This window comes from Martes martes (genome assembly GCF_963455335.1).
Source record: "Martes martes genome assembly, chromosome: 18".
NCBI classification, from domain to species: Eukaryota; Metazoa; Chordata; class Mammalia; order Carnivora; family Mustelidae; genus Martes; species Martes martes.
In genome coordinates, this window is record NC_137906.1 from 27,181,250 (window position 1) to 27,201,480 (window position 20,231).

General features: G+C 49.4%; 1 protein-coding gene across 1 annotated transcript; it reads left to right on the top strand.

The window, feature by feature from the left end:
• On the top strand, nt 1-18,655 carry CLEC19A (C-type lectin domain containing 19A; the record flags this gene model as incomplete). The annotated part of the gene is made up of 5 exons (XM_080830396.1): nt 1-91; nt 8,655-8,820; nt 14,460-14,553; nt 17,270-17,402; nt 18,576-18,655. The coding sequence occupies 5 exons, from the start codon at nt 1-3 to the stop codon at nt 18,653-18,655; spliced, it is 564 nt and encodes a 187-aa protein (XP_080686522.1).
• Between the last annotated feature and the right edge of the window lie 1,576 nt (nt 18,656-20,231).

Here is a 20,231-nt window from a genome sequence, read left to right on the forward strand (position 1 = left end):
ATGCAAAGGTGGGGGTTGTGGGCCATGGCGGCCTCCCTGACCCTCCTCTCTGCACAGGCCTTTCCGCAGACGGACATCAGTATCAGCCCAGGTGAGCCCCGGGGCCAGGACCCAAGCAGGTGGAGAGGAGGACACCCCCAGACACTCGAGGTTCTGTCAGTGAGGCCGAGCTGAGCCTCCTGACAGCCCTTCCCGCTCCCCTCTCCCCACCCCAGGGGTATGGTTCACCCCACCCTACCCCCGCTCAGACCCCAAAAGTCCTGATTTTTAAATCCCAGCAGTGCATCTTAAAAACTGTATGACCTGCCCAAATTTCTTAACCTCTCTGAGCTCAGCTTCCTTTGGAAAATGGGAGTCAGGGTAGCACCCTCTGGGATGACTCTACCAGGGAAGTAAGATAAAGTGGGGAAGTGCTTCATGCTTGGTGCTCGACACCACAGCAAGATCTGAAAATGGGATTTATTTTGTTAGGGATTTCGCGGGGGGTTCCCCACCCCCACCTTGGCTGTGACAGCTGTTCCCAGGGACCATTCAGACCTGCTGTTTGCCACCATGGCTTGGGCATGCCAGGGGATGCAGTTGTCTTTCTCGTGACCTCCCTGGAGGTCACTGCTCTGTGGCCCACTTCTGTGGGTTTTCTGTGTCCCCAGCAATTAGGACAGCAATTAACCAGCATGTGGCCTCCTAATGTCCCTCGTGAAAGACTCAAGGCTTCAAATGAGCTCAGTTTCTTCCTCTTTGCAATGCGGAGAACCAGAGACCCGGGAGCTCACTGGGAGGGACCCGCATCTGGGCAAGAGGATTCCTGAATCCTGCAGTCTGCTCCGGGCTGAGGATCCTGCCGGTCACCTCCACCGTGAGGGCTCTTGCCGAACCCTGTTTAAAATATTTAAAGTAATAATAATACCTATCACCAGTTAAGATTTACATAGCCCTCTCTATGTGCCAGGCATCGTTTTGAGGCCTTTCTGTGCACAGACCTATTGAACCTCCACAGTAAGTCTATGGCAGAGATAATATTTTGGTCCCCATGAAAGTACAACTCATAGTGACAGACTCCTGAGAATCCCATAAGACCCCATCATTGGGCTGTCACGGTGCTGGGGTGAAATGAAACTGGGGGGTGATAAGGTTGCCAGATAAAACACCGGATGCCCAGGTACATTTCAGAGAAATGAATTTCAAATAAACAATCATCTTTTAGACAATCAAATATTGCGTGGGACATAGGCTTAAAGTGATTTGTTGTTTATCTGAAATTCGGAGGTCCCTGGGCATCTCTCTTAAACCAAGGTGAGTGGTGGTGGCCTTTGTTCATTTGGGCAAGCATTAGGGGCTCCGATCGATCATAAACTCTCTGAGAGTCTGTCTTAGTCGGCTCGGGCTGCAACAGGAAGTTACTTCTCACAGTTTTGGGGGGCTGGGAGGTCGAGGTGCTGCCTGATTCCATTCCCTGGTGAGGGCTCTCTTCCTGGTTTGTAGATGGCCACCTTTCTTGCTGAGTCCTCATGTAGCAGAGAGAGAAAGAGCCTGTGCACATGCTGGTCTGTCTTCTAATCCCATCATGGTCCCCCTCATGACCTCATGTAACCCTCATTACCTCCCAAAGACCCCACTTCCAAACACCATCACATTGGGGGGGTCATGTTCCAATATATGATTTAGGAGGAGACAGAAAAATTCAGTCCATAACGGTGACTTTGCATCCTCGCTCTGAGGCCTCAGTCTCCTCATCCACGCAATGGGCGAGCAGGAGAGAAGCTGGACCAAATATCCTTAAGGTCTGCCTTGTATATCCCACGGTCTTGTCTTTCCGTCCAGTGTCGGGGGGAAGGGCCTGAGGCTGAATTTGCATGTGGGAACAACAGGGAGTCTTCTCCCTCACTAGCTTGTGCCTGTGGCCACTCTTCTGAGCATCAAGTGTCTTCCCCTGGAGAGTGGGGATTATAATGGTTCCTACCAAACGTTTTTGGGATCTTCAGTGGGATCGTGCAGATGAAGGGCTTAGCACATAGCAAGTGCTTAAGGAATGAGAATTATTACTGTTAGCTCTTCTGCTACTGCAGTTGTTGGTGATAGGATAGAAATGGTCTGACGACACGGCTCTCTGTCGCGACAGAAGCCTCCCTTGGAGAAAGGACCTTCCAGATGTCTCACCTCCAGCTCACCCTCCCTGCGTCCCAGGGGGGGACTAAGATCGCTTCAAACCCAGTCATCTTGGAGAGCTCAGAACTGGAGTTGGCAGGAGTTGGCATGTTACAGTTGGAGAAACTGAGGCCTACAGAGGCCAATGACCCTGCCAAGGTCATCATCCATCCAAGTGGTGGTTCTTCTGATCTCCGGGTGCCCATCCCAGCAGAAAGCCTAGTTCAAGCCTGAGCAGACAGATCTTCTGGAGGAAAGTGACTTCAACCCAGAGGAGAATGCGTGAGTGTCTGTGTGCATGTGTGTGCATGCACACACGTGTGTGTGTGTGTGTGTGCAAGAGTGTGTCTGTTGATGTGTGCCTAGGGAGGGCTTCTCTAGGGTCCTGATGGGCCTTTGCAGACCACAAAGGTGAGCCCCCCTTGTTGAGAATGAACCTTGTTTGCAATCCTCCTCTGGATCCCAGACTTCCCGAGCAAAGCAGAACAGAGCATTTCATCCTCATCCCAAGTCTCCCGACCTTCCATGAATGTGTAAATATACGTGCAGAGTGCAACTCAGCCACACCTCGAGAATTGCTTTGGAAAAAAAAAAAAAACAACCAACCCTTTAGACCCTTCTGAGAGACTTGGGAGGGTTTAGCCAGACTAGAGCCATTTCCCAAAACCTTTTCTGCGAACTTAGTTTTGATCGCATCGTTCAAGGGGATTCAGGAGTGTAAAGTGCTTTAGAAGAGAGCCTGGCACCTGGGAAAAGCTGCACGAAAATTTGCTATTATGATTCTTCAACCATTACCATCAAGTTTCCCTTCCTGGCTCCCGAGGCCAAGAAGTCTCCACAGCAAAGGCCATTCCAGCAAGACATTTGAAGCTGAGGGTAGGGGTGGGGTGCTGCTGCTACAGGGCCTCAGGAGTCGGGCAGGGGAGTGGCAATCAGGCTGACTCTGCACCCCCAGCTTCAGGCGGTCCCGGGCCCAGGCTGTCTCTGCTGCGGTAATAGCTAATGCCAACTAAGAGCCAGGCCATGGCTTCCTTGTGAGGTAGGCATTATCATCATGTCCACCTTATAGATGAGAAAACAGAGGCATGAAGAGCTGAGGACTCCAGAGTCCAAGCTAGATCCTAGAGGTCTGAGCGACAGGATGTCCGCACTTCCTAGAGTACCCCTTGGAGTCTGGATCATAGAGTCAGATCCCAGAGTGCCCCGTGGACACTCTGGCCTGATTCCCCACCCCACCTCTGTGGACACAGAGCACTCTGCATATTTCTGGGCTGCATCATAGTATACGATGACTCATTGCCATGCATGTGTTCTTCTCCCCAGACTGTGAGCGACTTGAAGGCACAGACCTCAAACCCATATAGGCGCCCAGGAGACATGGACTTACTTGCTTAACTTTTGGTCTAAGCTTACTTGCTTAACTTTGGTCTTAGCTTAACTTTGGTCTATAGCTCAGGCCGCTATAATCTTTAGTAAAACAAATAAAAATTTAAAAATGCCACAGTTTGGGAGGCTTAAACAATCGGAATTGATTTCTCACAGTTCTGGAGTGTGGGAAGTCCAAAATCAAGATCCTGAGTGATCTGGGTCCTGACGAGGACTCTCTTGCTGGCTCCAAGATGGCCACCGTGTTGTGTCCTCACAGTGTCCTCACAGGCAGAGACAGACAAGGTGGGGAACTCTGGCCTCTCTTTCTCTTCTTATAAGAGCACTAATCCTATCACGGGTGCCCCCACCATGACCCTGTCTAACCCTAGTCCCCTCTCAAATGCCCCACTTCCAAAGACATTGGGGATTAGGGCTTCCACGTATGAATTTGAGGAGGGGGAGACACAAACATTCAGTCCGTGACACTGTTACATTTAGTGTTTAATATATTTGTCCTACAAATGAGAAAACCAAGGGCAGAAAAAAGATGTTTTCTGGTGTTTAGGTGTTTCTTAGTGTTTAGGGATTTCTGAGTTCATCCTGATACCCCACCCCCGCCCCGCACCTTGCTAGATGTGGTAATAAGTGACTTAACTTTTCCGAGACTCCGTTTCCTCAGCTGTAAAATGGGGATGATGTTGATACCCTCCGAGGCTGCTCTCAGCAGTTACATACTCACCACTGAGTGTATGGCCGCTGTTTGGGCAATAGAAGACATGGCCCAGTGCTTTTTCCTCTTTGTATCACGTGGCCATAAGCGTGGCCCAGAGAAGGGAAAGCCAAGTTCAGCATGTGAGGCCCAGGGCCACCAGCTCTGGAAACCAGAGCCGGGACTCAGTGGTGAGGAGCATGGTCTGATGGTGGGACAAGTGACCCAGGGAGGCAGTGGGAAGGAAAGGGGTGCAGTGAGGGTGACAGCCCTCCCAGTTGCCACCTTCCAGGACACCGAAAGACACTTCCTCCTATCTCCTGGGACTTCTGGGGGCCAACAGTGGGAGTGGGGTGGGGGTTGGGATGTGGACCCCAGAGCCTTCCTCACCTCCTCTCCTGGCTGGCTCTCAAGGCTGCTCTGGGCAGGAGGCAGCAGGGTAGTGCATTTGTAGGCGGCTGGATTGGGGCCAGGGGAGCAGGCAGCCAGATTGAGTGGGAAGGTGACAATTTATTCTTTTAAAAAAGAGAGAGAGAGAGAAAAAAAAAAATGAGCCCTGAACTCCACTGGTGTGTTCTTTTTTCTTCACAAGCTCAGAGCTCCCAAAGACTTTGACTCCCCCAGAGCTGGGAGACCTTGGTGGCCTTTAGTGCTGCTAATTGAAGTAAAAGACCTTACCAGTTGGCCTCCTGGTTTCCAGAGCAACAAGCTCCTTTGTGCATCCCTTCCCCTCCCTACCCCTCCACCCTCCCTGTCACCTCTGGCCTCATCTCTTGCCTTCCCTCCTCTCAGATTCCCAGCTTGGCTGAACCATTTGCAAATGTTCCACTCTCTCAGACCTCAGGGCCTTTGCACCTGCTGTGTCCACACAACACCTGAAACATTTTCTCTGACTCTTACTTTTCAAGTGTCAGATGAGACATCATCACTTCCAGGAAGCCTCCCGGATCTCCAAATCCTTATATGACCTGTTTAGGTGCTCCTGTGGTAACTCCTTGAAATTCCCCCATCTGGGAAGGGGATTCGGGTACCCTGTCTTAATCACCCCACAGGCTCCTTGAAGAGAGGGTTGGGGCGGCCACCAGTTCAACTAAGGGAGACAAAGGGGGCAAACAAATAACCAGCTTCCAGAAATAATTTGGGGACTGCTCCCTCAAGTTTTTGCCTGCATGACACACACCCACAGATGACACAGTAATGACATTTTATATCTGTGCTCATTTTTCTTAATGTCGAACTCCATTAGACTGTAAGACCCAAGAGGTCAGAGGGGGCCTCTGTTTGTATGTGTATGTGTCGTTCGTCCACAGTCTCTCCAGCATGTAGCCAGCTAACAGCCTGAGCTCAAGAAGAGATCTCCAATAGGACCTCTTGAATGAAAAAGTGAGTGAAGGACCAGACCATCAAGACTGAGGCAAAAGGAAACGGGCTTAAATGCAGCAGGAATCCCTAAATTAGGTCTGGAGCCACACAGCCTGACTTTAAGAACTACCTCTGCTGCTTAGGAGCTGTGTGATCTTGGGCAAGTTACTCAACCTCTCTGTTTTTTCGGTTTCTTCCTCTGTAAAGTGGGAGTGGTTGTGGTGCCTACCTTGTAGGATGCTTGGACGATAAATGAATTGATAGGTACAAAGAACTTGACACAAAGCCGGCTCAGATGAAAGCTCAGTAGTGTTGGTCCTATTTATTATATTGCCATCATTCTCTGACTTGTGAAGCTGGAAACCTCGAGAAATCCCTTCATGAGAGAGACTCGGATTAGCGAAGGCTACTTTGGGGTTCAGGCTGATGAATGGCCTCAGAGATCCTCTTCAGTTCTCAGTTTCTCAAATCCTAGAGGCAAAGGGGGTGCGGGATACCAGGCAGGGTGGAGTTTATTATCATCCCGGTACAAACACGTGGCTTTCTGCCTCCTCCTAGATCCTTCCAATTAAAGGCCTTTGCCTGCCCAGGTGGAAAAGGGAGTAATTGAGCGGTGACCTGTCACAGCCCCATTTTCTGGTATGTTTCACTCCAGGCATCCATAATCACCATTTGTTCAGTGGGGAAAATCAAAGGAACCAGCCATGTGGAGCAGGGAGCTTGTTTTCCACATGGAGACTTGATTTAAAATATCCACCAGGCTTTAGGACCCAGGAGAAGCCTTTGGGCCTTGGGGAGAGGGGAGCAAGGGCCCTGGCCCCCTCCTTTCCCCTTCCAGCCCCCTTCATTTAATTATTGCCGTCTCCTTCTATGTAAAATGTAGTGCCGCAAAGTCCCTACAAAGAGCTCAGCAACGCCCAGCATTGCTAGAAAGGACAAGCCAGGACTGTGGAGCACAGCAGCCTGGGTTGGGGAAGGGCTGGTTCTGGTCAAATGAGAGAGCCCAGTGGCTGTGGTCAGTGATGGGAAGCTTGGAAGCTGTCTACTTAGCATAGCTCTCAATGAAAACAACGGACTCTTCCTTTCCCCGAATAAGTGCACAGAGTACATGCCTGTGCACACGCACACATACACACTTCTGATTTTGCACTTAATTTCAGGGGATTTGCTGGATCCCTGAAGCCCCATCAGCCCTGGTTATGAACTCCTGAGCTCATCATTAAAAATCATACTGTCACAAAGCAATCCATACATGCCACACATTCGCGAGCTCCAATGAGTTAGCCTACCAACCTCATGAAGCAGGTGCTAAAAGACTGTGACCCATTTTCAGCCCTGTTGATTTCCCATGATGAAACATCCTGCAGACTTTAAGTTCAAAGACTTTCGTGTCTGGAGACTGAGTTCAAATCCCTATCTGCCACTGACTGACTAGCAGGATGACCTTGAGCAAGTCACTTGACCTGTCTAAGCCTCCGTTTCCCTGTATGTGTTTGGCACATCACAGAGGCTCCGTGAATGTTGTCTACTACTTAATTATTCAAGAGCTCAACCAGCTCTTCCAGTGGCTGGAAAGGCGAAGATCCCACATCCTTGGGTGGCCACAAAGGGACCCCAAAGATTAGCCAGTTTGACAGCTGAGAAGGGAGAGAATGTACCATTGTCACAGGGTATGTCCAGCCTAGAGCTCCCGGCTGGGACCCCGGCCTCCAGATCCCAGTCCAGCGGATTTCACCACTGCCCACAGCTGCGGGTGAGCCACCTATCGTTGTTCAAGGAAGGTTCTCAGAATGCCTTCCTCCCCACCACCCCCCAACCCCACCGCTCCTGCCCCCAGCCAGTCATCTTGAGTGGTTTCCAAAACAAGTGTCTTCTAAGAAGCCTTCCAGGGGGCTGACGCTTGGGAGAACTTTATTGTCTCAATCGTGGATTTCCCATGCGGTTTTTTTTTTTCAGAATTAAGAACACATCCTGAACCCCAGTAGTTCAATGGGCTTCCAGGTATAAATAGTTCGATGGGCTCTCGTTTGTCAATAAACACATGGAAAAATCTCCATGCTCACCGGAGAGCCCAGAATTGCAAATTGAAACGAGATAGCATTTTTTGCTTATAAAATTTGCAAAGATGGCCATGAAAGTGGTAACACTCAGCGCTGGCGAGGGCACTGTGAGACGGGCACTCTCCGGCATTGCCGTGGGAGTATAAATTGCTTTCAGGAGGCAATTTAGCAAATTGTATCAAAGCCTTAAAAATCTCTCCTCGGAAAATCAGCAGAAATGCCGAAAAAGCTTGGTGCACAAGGGCTGTTCATCTCAGCATTGGTTGTAATTGTTTTTTCAAAAAGGCAACCAGTCTAATTATCCACAAATAGGGGAATGATTAAATAAACTGGGGCGGGGGGAGCCACTCAGCGGAGGATTCAAGAGCTATTTCAAACAATGTTTACAAAAATTTATAATGACATGGGGGAAATGTATTATCATTTTTGGAACTTGGAATACTCACATGTATGTATAGTACAATATAACTACTGAATTTTTACAAACCACTGCATTCAAGCGTGACATGAAGAAAAATATGCCAGAGCGGTCACATTTTTCCAGGTGTTCTATAAGGAGCATATATTACTTTTGTCTTTTGGTAAATGTTAGGTATGCACGTGTACTCCAGACCTCAAACGTAGAATTTTACTGATCATAATGGGCCATGTTTTTGTCTTTTGTTTTTTTTAAAGTTTTACATTTACTTTTATTTTATTTTTTTTAAGATTTTACTTTTAAAGATTTTATTTATTTATTTGACAGACAGAGATCACAAGTAGGCAGAGAGGCAGGCAGAGAGAGAGGAAGGGAAGCAGGCTCCCTGCCGAGGAGAGAGCCCAATGTGGGGCTCAATCCCAGGACCCTGGGACCATGACCCGAGCTGAAGGCAGAGGCTTTAACTCACTGAGCCACCCAGGTGCCCCTGGGCCATGTTTTATGTTCACTCTTGGAAAGATGTCCTAAGCTATGGTACAATGTTTGCACAACTGCCCACCCTCCTGCCAGTCTGTTTTCTTTCTGTCCACAGCCATGCCCGAGCTGCCCCGGGCTTCCTTGTGCCCACTGTTCTGGATGGAGTTCAAAGGCCACTGCTATAGATTTTTCCCCCTCAATAAGACTTGGGCCGAGGCTGACTTCTACTGCTCTGAGTTCTCCATTGGTAGGAAGTCCGCCAAACTGGCCTCCATCCACAGGTGAGTAGACGTCCGTCCCCCATGACCCAACCAGGCACCCCCTTTGGAAAGAGGAGTGAAAAATGGCAACTCTTACTAGTGTTTGTCTTGGGTAATTTTCGCTAACTTTGATGCAGCCCAAATTCTCATCGAAGAGGATCCTGCCCAATTTCTCATTGAAATAGTAGAAGGCAAAGCCTTGAGCCTGGGTGGCAAAAAGCAATCTACTGGAGCCATCTCTTTAAGTGCTGATTTTGTGCAGAGGGCTTGACCCTGTGATACAACTCGTGTAACACACATACAAAGACCATAATATGAGGAATAATAACCGACATTTGTTTTCTCGGCATCAGTGTACATCGGCACACTGGAGCTCGCTCAGACCGGTGAGGGAGCTATCTCCATTGTACACACACAACTTGATCCTCCCGAAAGGTAGCTTGCTCAAAGTCAGCTAGCTGTTAGCTAGTGGTGGGGCTGGGATTTGAACCCGAAACACCGAATTCTCCCCCCCCCCCCCACCAATTCCACATTCGTCTGTGTCTCCCAAGCCCCAGCCACACGGACCGTCTCAGAGTTCTCCAGTCTGGTCCAGCCCTTTTGCTCCTCTTTACCTTTGCACATTCTGTTCCCTCAGCTGGGAATTCCTATCCCCGTCTTCTCTTCTCTTCACTGAGGTCACCTTGACTGCATGGCACGCTAGCTGCACTCACTGCCCACCTCTCCTAGAGCACTTTTCTCCTCACCCGAGGATGACATGTTTTCACCTCAGACGTCCTCGCGGTGTGTGGGTTCCTTGAAGCCAAGTAGGCCGTAGGGTGCCAAGTAGGCACCCAAACTACAACTTCACAATCCTGCTTCTGTCTTTCGAGACTCTTAGGCACTTGAAGTCAGAAAGACAGTTGGTTCTTTTAGGGCCGCCAAATTTTGGTAAGAACAGGGAAGGGGTCCTCTGTCTTAGTCTGTAAGGGAATCCTTCATGTTTTCGTCCCACCGATATGGAGATACCTGCATCTCCCTACGTCCCCTGGTGCTGAAGAACGTAGTGAGGCAGTCAGGTCTGTCCAGGAGAACAGGAACCACTACTAATATTCAACAGAGAATTTAATACACACGAGTAATGGAATCTACAACTTAAGGAGGCAGTAGTGAGGCAGTCTAGAGATTCACCGTGGCAGGAAACCAATCCCGCCCCGTAAGAGGAAGGCAGACTGGTCTCAGGGGAGCTGGAGCTTCCGAGGTGGGGCAGCCCCTGCCAGTGACTCCTGAGGCTGAGAGACAAATGCCCTGGCTTGTCTTCCCGCCCTCCCATCATCTGTGCTTCCCCCCACGGGCAGGGCAGCGGACAAGAAAACCGGGGAAGAGTGGTCTTCGGGGCAAATCCCCGAACAGAGAAAAGAGAACAAAGCCCAGGGTTGGCACTGACAAGGATGGTTCAAAGAAGTTCTCAAAAATCGTGAGCCTTTAGAAGGAGAATGTGATCCAGGTGATGAAGTGTAAATTTTAAAATGATTCCAGGGGCGCCTGGGTGGCTCAGTCGGTTAAGCGTCCGATTCTTGATTTCAGCTCAGGTCATGAGATCGAGCCCCACGCTCAGTGTGGAGCCTGCTTAAGATTCTGTCTCTTCTCTTCTGCCCCTCCACCCCCCACCCCAGCTCACCCCAGCTCTCTCTCTTTCTTAAAAAAAAATTCTAAATGAAGATTTCCCTTTAGCCAGCCCACAAGAAGGGTAGCTCAGCCTGCTCATGGTGCTTGTAACCTCAGCCTTGGTTAGCTGGGTGTCAGAAAGGATTCCAGGCAAACTGGGAGGCTCCCGGCAACCTCTGACCCAGTTCCTGTTCTTTCCTGCCTCGACTTAACCTTCTTCCTGTCTCCTCAACTCCTAACGCCCCTCCCTGCCTTTCTTATACTAAGATTCTCTCCCTTTCCTCTCCTTTACAGGTAGTTTTCCATGTTGGCATATAATACTTTCCTGGAAACATGTAGGAAAGTTAAAGTCATTGACAAATTCATACAGACATCAATTCATAAATACATGAAGTTCAGTTGGCATGAAGCTAGACACCCTTATAAAGTCCCTAATTACATCTTGTCTTTGAGACATAGCCCAGTATTTCTGGTGTTCTCTTCATGCCTTTTCAGTTTTTTTCTTTCATAATTACACACACAATCAGCTTATGTCTGTGGAGCATCTGATTGAAGCTTAAGATCCTCATACTTTCTGCTTACCTAATAATTTCCATCTTCGGTTCAAGCGACAGCTGAATTGAATTAAGTTCATCTGATACACACTCCTTATTACTTGCAGTAGCACCTTGGGCTTCTCTCTGTTCCTGTTATTTTTGACCAGATATGGGGGAAATGCAATAAAATATTGAAATAGTTTCCCAAGCAGCTGTTGTTGAACAAAGATGGCAAAATCGCTAAAAGTGACCGGGCAGCCTCTCCACCAGATGACTGCCAGTCATACATTGCAATGTATGTTCAGCGGTCAGTGTTGGTTCAGCCAAGTTGGGCACAAGAGAGACATTGGGGGATGCCAGCGCTTACCCAGCTGTGCAGGACCAAGGTCAGCGACCCACTGGGCTGAAGAACACTATGTCTCCAGAAACTGGATCCTTCCCCATGTCAGACCACACACTCTTGGAACTTTGATATTGACTAGAGCCTGCTGTTGGCATGAGAGAAGGTGTCAGATACAAATAAGACTTGATGATGGTCTATGTGGTCCTTGTGGCCCATTTGGGGAGACGGGACCTAAGAAACAGAGAACGAAACCAACTAGCCTGCCCTTAGGAGGTCAAAAGTGGGTGCTCCAGGTGATCCAGGAGTGGATAGGGGGTGCTCACAGAAGGCTTCCTGGAAGAGCTGGTCCTGGGTCAGGACCTTGAAGAATTTAGGAAGCTTAAGGAATGGGAACAGCAGATATTCCAGATGGTGAAGCCATTGGGAGGAGATATGATGCTTATTAAGGGACGAGAGTCATTCCTGGACTAGTCCCAACTCCATCGCTTCCTCCGCGCACAATCTGACCAAGGAGACCAAGCCCCTGAAGCCCTTCCAGTAGCTGCGATGAGTGCTCAACAGTGGGGGCTGTTAATGGTTTCTTTTATTATAATCCTTGGCATCTCAAGGGGTCAGTTCTTACTAAGCATTCCCATGTCACCTCATCTTTCCTAAGGCACATAAGTCCTACCTCACTCACCCTCTTTCCCTTCCGTTTCCTCCAGTAGTATCGGTGTTAGTCCCTTCAGGCTGCTATTACAACAACCTACAGACAGGGGGGCTGATAAACCACAGAAACTTATTTCTCCCAGTTCTGGTAGCTGAAAGTCCAAGGTCAGGGTGCCAGCATGTTTGGGTTCTTGGTGAGAGCCCGCTCCCTGGTTCACTAATGGCCCATCTTCCTGCTGCGTCTCCCATGGCGGAAGGGGTGAGAGCGCACTAGGACATCTCTTTTATCAAAGCACCTCCCACTTAAGGACCTCCCAAATGCCCCACCTCCTAATATGATCACATGGGCGTTAAGATTCCAACATAGGAGCTTTGGGGGGACACAAATGTTCAAACCATAGCAGAAGGCATTGATGTCTCCTTGGAGATTCTCACCTCCTAGTTCAAAGAGCTTATAAAATAATTCACCTAACAAAAGAAATCAGTGAAGGACACCGAAGATGATCTGCTGCCAGAAACAGCAAAGAAATGGAGATGGGTGGAAAGAGAGAGAGAGAGAGACGTACAGACACTTCCATTTGATCATTAACGTGTTTCCTGAGTACCGTGTGGTGTGTTTGGCACTTGTGAACTCGTTGAATCCTTCCATCAGAATGGTACTGGGGCAGACCCTTCTGGCTGCTCACTCTGCAGCCACGACTAATCCCTTTGCCTACTGCCTGCCTAAGAAGTTAGGAAAGCTAGATTTCACTTTACAACCTCCTCTGCAGCTCCCAACTGGCCATAAAACCCAGTTCGGCCAATTGGATGTAAGGGGAAGTTTGTAGGGGGCATCTTGGAAATACTCTCCTCCCTGATAAATGGACACAGGCGTGTGGAAAGGGCCCCGGTTTCCATCGCTGCCTTTCCTTCTTGGGCTGTGGTCACGTGGGGACATGGTCCTTGGAGCTGCTGCAGGGAGACCCTAGAGGAAGATCATGGCTTACCCAGTGCCCGGACATCGCTGAGGCTGGACAGTGCCATTGGCCGAGCTCAGAAGGCTGGCATGGGAGTTGTGAGCCAGTGGACAAACAACAGGCACACTCTACTCAAGTAGTTCCAACCCCCTGAGGACCAGATCCCACTGGATGAGAGACTCCCATTTTTAGCTTCCATGTGGCATTAAAAAGTAAACATTAGTGGGTTGAAGAGGTTATGATAAAGTAATAATTATCAGCCTTGGACCTAACACCCAACAAATAACTCACTTCAAAATAGGACTATGTTGGTGTTTACCATTTAAGTTGCCACAAAGTCTGTCTGCTCTCATTGGCTTTGTCTCGCATTGGCAGTTGTCATTGCCACTCTCCAAAGGCTGCCACCTTGTCTGAAATGCCCACTATGAAATTACCTTTGTCCTGAGCCATTGGTAGCAAATCAAGGCAGATACGTTTATTCTTCTTAATTTTGCGATTGTGGAAGAAATTACTAGTTCATTCCAGAAGCACTCAGACTTCCAGCACTCTGAATCTTTCTTGACACGGTTCTCCAAGCAGTCAAATTCAGGGAGTTGCTTAATAGATCCCATTATGATCTGAATCTTTGTGTCTCTCCCAAATTCATATGTTGATACCTCACCCCCAGTGTGATGGTTTTGGGAGGTGGGACTTTTGGGAGGTGATTTGTTCGTGAGGGTGAGGCCCTCATGGATGGGATTAGTGCCCTTCTGCCAGAGATCCGCCCCACCTCCACAGAGCTCCCTAGCACCTTCCTCCATGTGAGGATACAGTGAGAAGACTGTGAGCCCAACGATGGCCTCCCCTGACCGTGCTGGCCCCCTGACCTTGGACTTCCAGCCTCCAGAGCTGTGAAAAATACATTTCTGTTGTTGGAAAGCCACCCAGGGTATGGTATTTGGTTACAGCAGCCTGAAAAGACTAAGACACTTTCTAAAGGAGAGTGGACTGTTCACTGGAGGGCTTTGGTTTGCTGAGTGAGCTCTGTAAGTTCAAGCCCAGAGCTGAATTTTCCAGGAAAGCAGAAGATTCTGGAGATGGTACGTGAGAAAAAAAAATTAGTAGGATAAGTAAGGACTCGCAGCACAAGGAGGGCTTTTGAGAGAAAACAAAAATGTCTAGTGGAGATTTTCATGAAGTTGTTTGATGGGTTCAGTGCGGCATAAACCTCTTTCTTTGTCTTCATGATATTGTCGATAGAATCCACCTCGCTTGCTCATGCTTTTGAGGCCGATGTAAATTTTTAGGATGAATAGCCGTGCTGAGATCTGCTTTAAACTGGCAATGAATACAATCCAGAGGGGTCTATAAAAGGACCGTCACGTGTGAGTGATGTAATTAAAGAAGAAAAAGAAGAAAAAGGCAGAGTCACGTCATACCCTCAATTTACTGTGGTCCCAGAAGGTTAAGAAGAATTGCTTTCAGTTTTCAACTCTGTCCTATGAAAAGAGACAAGGAGTAACCCTCTTGCCATGTTGCTCACATTTGCAGCTGGGAAGAGAATGTCTTTGTGTATGACCTTGTGAACAGCTGTGTGCCCGGGATCCCAGCTGATGTCTGGACAGGGCTTCATGATCACAGACAGGTAAGGAAGTGATGACCACCAGGTCCTCCTGGAAGCTCCCAGCCAAGATGCCATTTCCATTTAGCCAGCCTTGCACATGGACCCTGTATGCCAGGTCACTGCTCCATGCCCAGCCCACGGAGAGAAATCCGACACTGGCGTGTCCCAGTTAGAAGACAGTGGTGTGAACATAGTGTGGTGTGAATACTAGAATACGGTGGTGTGAGCATGATGGGAACATAGTATGGTCAGGGAAGGCCTCTGTTTGGGTTTGAGTTCTGAAAAAAGCAGACACAGAAATGTGATTCGATGTCCAAGAGATTTCCGAGGGGAAAGATCTGTGAAGAAAAAAAAGAGGAAGGGCATTACAAGGCAGGGAAGGTCTCCGGACAGCAGTGTGGGTCTGAGACCTGGGAGGAGAGTGGGGGAAGGAAGAGCTTCTGATTATCGCAGAGTTCTGAGAAAGACTTGGCTAGGTCAGAGGGGATTCCTCAGGCAGAGGAGGGCCAGGAGAGGAAGACCACATGGCGCAGAATTGGGCCAGCACTGGCACCCCTGAGTTCTTGCTGGGTTATTGTTGGGGCAGAGCCTGGGGGAAATCTGGTCTCACTGTGAATGTAGGGATGGATCCCACGGGTCAGGGGAGCTGAGGCTGTCAGTCAGCCATGTTCCCTGTAGCCGGTCCTCCTAAAGGAGCGGCTTCTGTGGCTGCCGCAGCCTCCCTAGGTTAGAGACATTTAAGCTACTATCTAATGGTTAAAGAGGAGTCAGCCAGAGGAGGAAGCATTCCAGGTAGAGGGACCAGCATGGGCAAGAGGCCTGAGGTGTGAGCAATCCTGACCCAGTTGAGGACATTGGAGACAAATGGTTCTGGGAAGCAGAGAGGGTCAGGGGTCAATGGATTCATGGTGAAGCTTAAGCCAAAAAAGAGAGCTGACACCAGAGCTTATGCCTGGAAATATCACCACAGACTCCAGCTGGAAATTTTGTCCCTAGACTTTCCCTGGGTGAGCTGAATACTGTCTCTGTTCTGAGAGATGTATGCTACCAGCCCTGCCCCAGAGTACTGTGGGGAACAGGGCTGCAGTGCCAGCTCCTGTCCTACCGCTGACTGGCTGGTAGGAGACTTCGTGCAATTTTTTTTTTTTTTAACCTCTCTGAGCTTCAGTTTCCTCAGCTACAAAATGGGGATAGTGATAACAGTGGCTTCCTGCAGAAAGTCAATGAGCCTGGTGCTTGGTACACTGTCCTAGCTCATTAAGGCTGGCAGGAGCTGCTGGCAAAGGAGCAGAGGTCCAGACTCAAGAGAGATCCATCTTCTAAATCCATAGAATTTGGCAGGCAAGAAGCGATATAGAAGTAATTAAAAAAAAAACAACACAAAATTTCTGTTTGTAATAGTAACTTTACAATGGGACTGTGGTGAGGCGGGGTCTGCCTGGGTGGCTCAGTCGGTTAAGCGTCTGACTCCTGGTTTCGGCTCAGGTCATGGTCTCAGGATCATGAGATCAAGCCCCAGGTCAGGCTCCGTGCTCATCGGGGAGTCTGCTTGAAGATTCTCTCTCTCCCACTTTCCCTCCCCTCACTGTGTGCATGTGCTTTCATGCTCTCGCTCTCTCTCTCTCTCAAATAAATAAATAAATATTAAAATAAAGTGGGATTAGAGGGTGCCCGGCTGGCTCAGTCAGAAGAGCATGTGACTCTCGATCTTGAGGTCATGAGTTCAAGCCCCTCGTCGGTCACAGAGAGTACTTAAATAAGCAAGCAAACAAACAAACTTTAAAAATATATATATAATAAAATGGAATGACAAATAAACTTATTTGGGGTTTAAGGAACTTGTATCCCAAGATTTAAGAATAATAGCTACAAACAGTAGAGTCAAAGGGCCTGTGTTTTCAACTTCTCAGGGTTGGGCACCGCGAGCCCTTTGCACCGCTCTACGTCGTCAGTCCTCACAGTAGCTTTCTGGGGGAGACAGCGCCGTTGTACAGGTGCAGAGAGACCCCTGAGAGGTTAAGTCCCTTGTCCAGCCTCCAGTGAGGAAGTGGGTAGAGCCCAAACGGCAGGCTCAGAGGCGGCATGCTATTTCCATTATCTGACGCCCCCTCCGTAATCATCAGTGCTTCGGGGGAGACTTTTCTCAGAGCCTGAATAAATGCAGAAACGGCTTGTGTTCCAGAACACTGCAAAGACGTGGTTCTCGCCCCAGTTAATTTGCACATTTATTTTAACACCAATCAAATTCCCAACAGGCGTTTTCTTGTAATTGGACAGAGCGGTCCCACCTCGGGCGAGAAAAAACACACACTATGTGGACGAAAGGAAAGAAATGAATGGTGACCCCCCCCACCCCCGTCCAGTGGTAAATTTAAAAAAATAAGAAATTTGAAAAAGTGGAGCAGGTGAGGTCTTGGGTACCGCAGTCAAGACGTGGGTTTGAATCGCAGCACCACTGCCGTATGAGCTGTGTGGATTCGGCTAGACCAGTCTGGGTCTCGGTTTCCTCATCTGTGAAAGGGGAATGGGGATGCCCACTCGGAGGACAGTGCCTGGCGTGGCACCTAATAAGGCTTCAGCAAACCTGGTAGCGGTAACGGTATCTCACCTCCCGGGGAGGACGTCTGTGCTGCTCCACGTGGAGGTGTTAGAACGTCGTCCCTGAGCTGGGGCTCGCGCTAATGCCAGATCTTTCTTTCGCCGGCTTTCCTCCTCGCCGCCGGATGGGCGTGCCCAGGAAGGGCAGTTTGAATGGACCGACGGCTCCTCCTACGACTACAGCTACTGGGACGGGAGCCAGCCGGATGGTGGCATCCACGCGGACCCGGAAGAGGAGGATTGCGTGCAGATATGGTACCGGCCCACCAGCGGTGGGTGCCCCTGAGATCAGGACTCTCGCAGGGGCGCTGGGGAGGGGCCACGGACGGCAGGGAGACCGGCGAATTGGGTGGCTGGGGCGTCCTTCTCTGCAGTGGATGGATTTAACAGTACATAGTGGTGCAGTGTTGCATGGAAAGGTATTAGTGGCAGAAGCGTGGGGCGGGTCAGGGGAAGGATTTGTACAAAGATCCGTCAAAGGACCGTGCTTCTGTGTCTGTTCACCGATGCACCCAAGTGTCAGCCCCCTACCCCAGGCTCCTGAGTGTTAGAACGGAGGTGTGCTGGGGCAGCACCCGGGGATAAACAGTGAGAAGAATACACACCTGGGTTCAAGCTTGGGCACTGCTGCTTTCTAGCTCTGTGTCCTTATGGGGAGTTACTTATTCTCTCTGACATTCCGTTTCCTCTTCTGTAGAATGGATTTAGTAATCGTTCCAACTCACAGGGCAGATCTGAAGGTTCTAGGAGGTAGAGTTGGTCCAGCACAGCTCCACTCCTTATGAATCGTGTGGCCCAAAGTGAATGCCTTAACCTCGTGGTGCCTCAGTGGCTGCATCTGCAAAATGGGTTCATAATACTTAACTCAAAGGGTTGCTGTGAAGAAGAAAGAAGCTCATGTACATCAAGTGGCCACAGTGGCCCCCATGGGGTATCAGCAATCACTGCCATCAGCATTAGCGACATCATCACTCTTCACACCAGTCTTGAGAAGTAAAAACTATTAATATTCTCATTTAGCCGAGGAAGAAACGGAAGCTCAGAGAACTTAAGTGATTTGTGCATGGTCACACAGCAAGTAGTGAAGCAGATTTCAAAATAAACCTACCAAAGTCCAGAGTCAAGCACTCAACTGCTACTTCCTCTGTGCTCCTTTTTCTTTTCCTGATTAGAGGAAGGAGGGATGGAATGGGGACTTCTGGGAGCCAGAGCTGGGCCAAGCCTCTGCGTGAAGTTTGTCTTGCCCCACGCACAGTGGCAAGTCAAGATCAGCCTTGTGAGAGAGAGAGGCTGGACAGCAGCCTCATCAAACATCAGCAAGAAACGGGTGCCAGTGTAGACATGAGGCCACTGAAGAGGGGGCTTTTACTCCAGTGGGGAGGCGAGGTGACTTTTACTGTGGTAGGTGGACCCTCACCCAGATTCTCTGCTTCTTCCCACTGCAGCTCTGAGGTCATGGAATGATAACACCTGCAACCACAAGTTCCCCTTTGTCTGCAAGATCGCGTCTCTGACTATTCACTGATCCGGTCTTGCCCCCTCCCAGGGAGCCCGACTCCAGCACCATCTTATAGCTATATGGAGTGTAGATCCGACACTCAATAAATGTGAAACACGGGGAAGATAAAGCTCCTGGGCAGAGATTTTAAACAAGCAAGTCTTAATGCTACAGAGTGGTTATTTGGTCATAAGTGACAGGAAACACAACTTAAACTGGCTTAATAAATAAAAGGGGGCGGTGAATTTCCTGCTCTAAGTAACAGAAGTCCAAGTTTGTTCTAGATTCAGAGTTGAATTTCATTGGCCTGGATCAGTCACATTCCACTTTGGCATATGTCGTTGGCTAGACCCCACTTAGATGACCATCTCTGGGGCGGAAAGGGCTGGAAGTCAATATCCTCTGAACTACATGGGCCCAAAGAGGTGGGCAGTTCCTGAGGGAAACACATCAATAGATTTATACATGGCTGGTGGGAATATAAGATGGTGAAGCCATTCTGGAAAACAGGATGGTGCTTCCTCAAAAAGTTCAACATAGAATGACCCAGAAATGCTAATTCTGGAATTAGCAGAATTGCAGCATTGAAATTGCAGCATTATTCGGAATGACCCCCAAAGTGGAAACATCTTTGGGGGTACCACCCAGATGACCTCATCCCATGAGTCAGGGTCCCAACCAGGTCCCTGACTATAGTATAATGCATGCCTTCCTGGGGACCTACACTGTCTTTGAAGTTCGGTCACTCTGAGTCCTGGCCTTGGTCTGCCCTCCTGCCATCTTCTTTGTCTTCCACCAAAGAGGCTCTCTGGCATTCACTCCTAGAGCAAGGGCCTGCTACTCGTCCTTGACTGATAAGTATCCTTACTTATCAGTAGAACAGTAGAACGTTAAAGCCTTGTAGCAAGAGCCATCCAACCCACTTATGCTTTTGCGTACTGTTTTCTCTGTTCATCAGTTACCCGATCCGTGGCTTCTGCTGTGCATTCCCTTCCCTGCCCCCCCCCCCCGCCCAGGATACCCTCCCAGCTCACTCCAGAGGGTTTGAACCACCTTGTGCCAGGGACTGTGCTCCACCCACCATGACCGATTGCCAGTCTGGAAGCAATCCATCCAGCTCTTCAGCCGGGCAGTGTTGCCTGCTTCTTCAGACCGCTCCCAGTATCAGTGGTTCAAGACTGGGTGTTCCGGTAGCAGTCACTGAGACAAAGTTTGGTGTAGATATCGTTTAGGGATCAATACCTGTGAAGGGAGAGCAGAGAAAGAAGTGGAACTGGGGTGTGACGTGGCAGATTATCAGCCAACCTCACAGGAGATGCAAGAGAAAGAAATACTGCCATCAGAGTGGACCACATGGGGCGGAAAGGGCCAGATCTTTAGACCTGAACTTTATGCAGTGGGTGACGCAGGCTTCCCTAGAAAGGATGTGATTTCTCCAGAGCTGATACTGACCCTGAAGGAGCTGATGGTTGAAAGCTCTCTGCTGTCTTCCTCGAAGGGGGATCTGGGTAGTGCAACTCCGTGTTACCACAACTGGAATCCAAAAGACCTAGGTTGGGGGCACCTGGGTGGCTCAGTTGGTTAAGCAGTCAAGTCTTGGTTT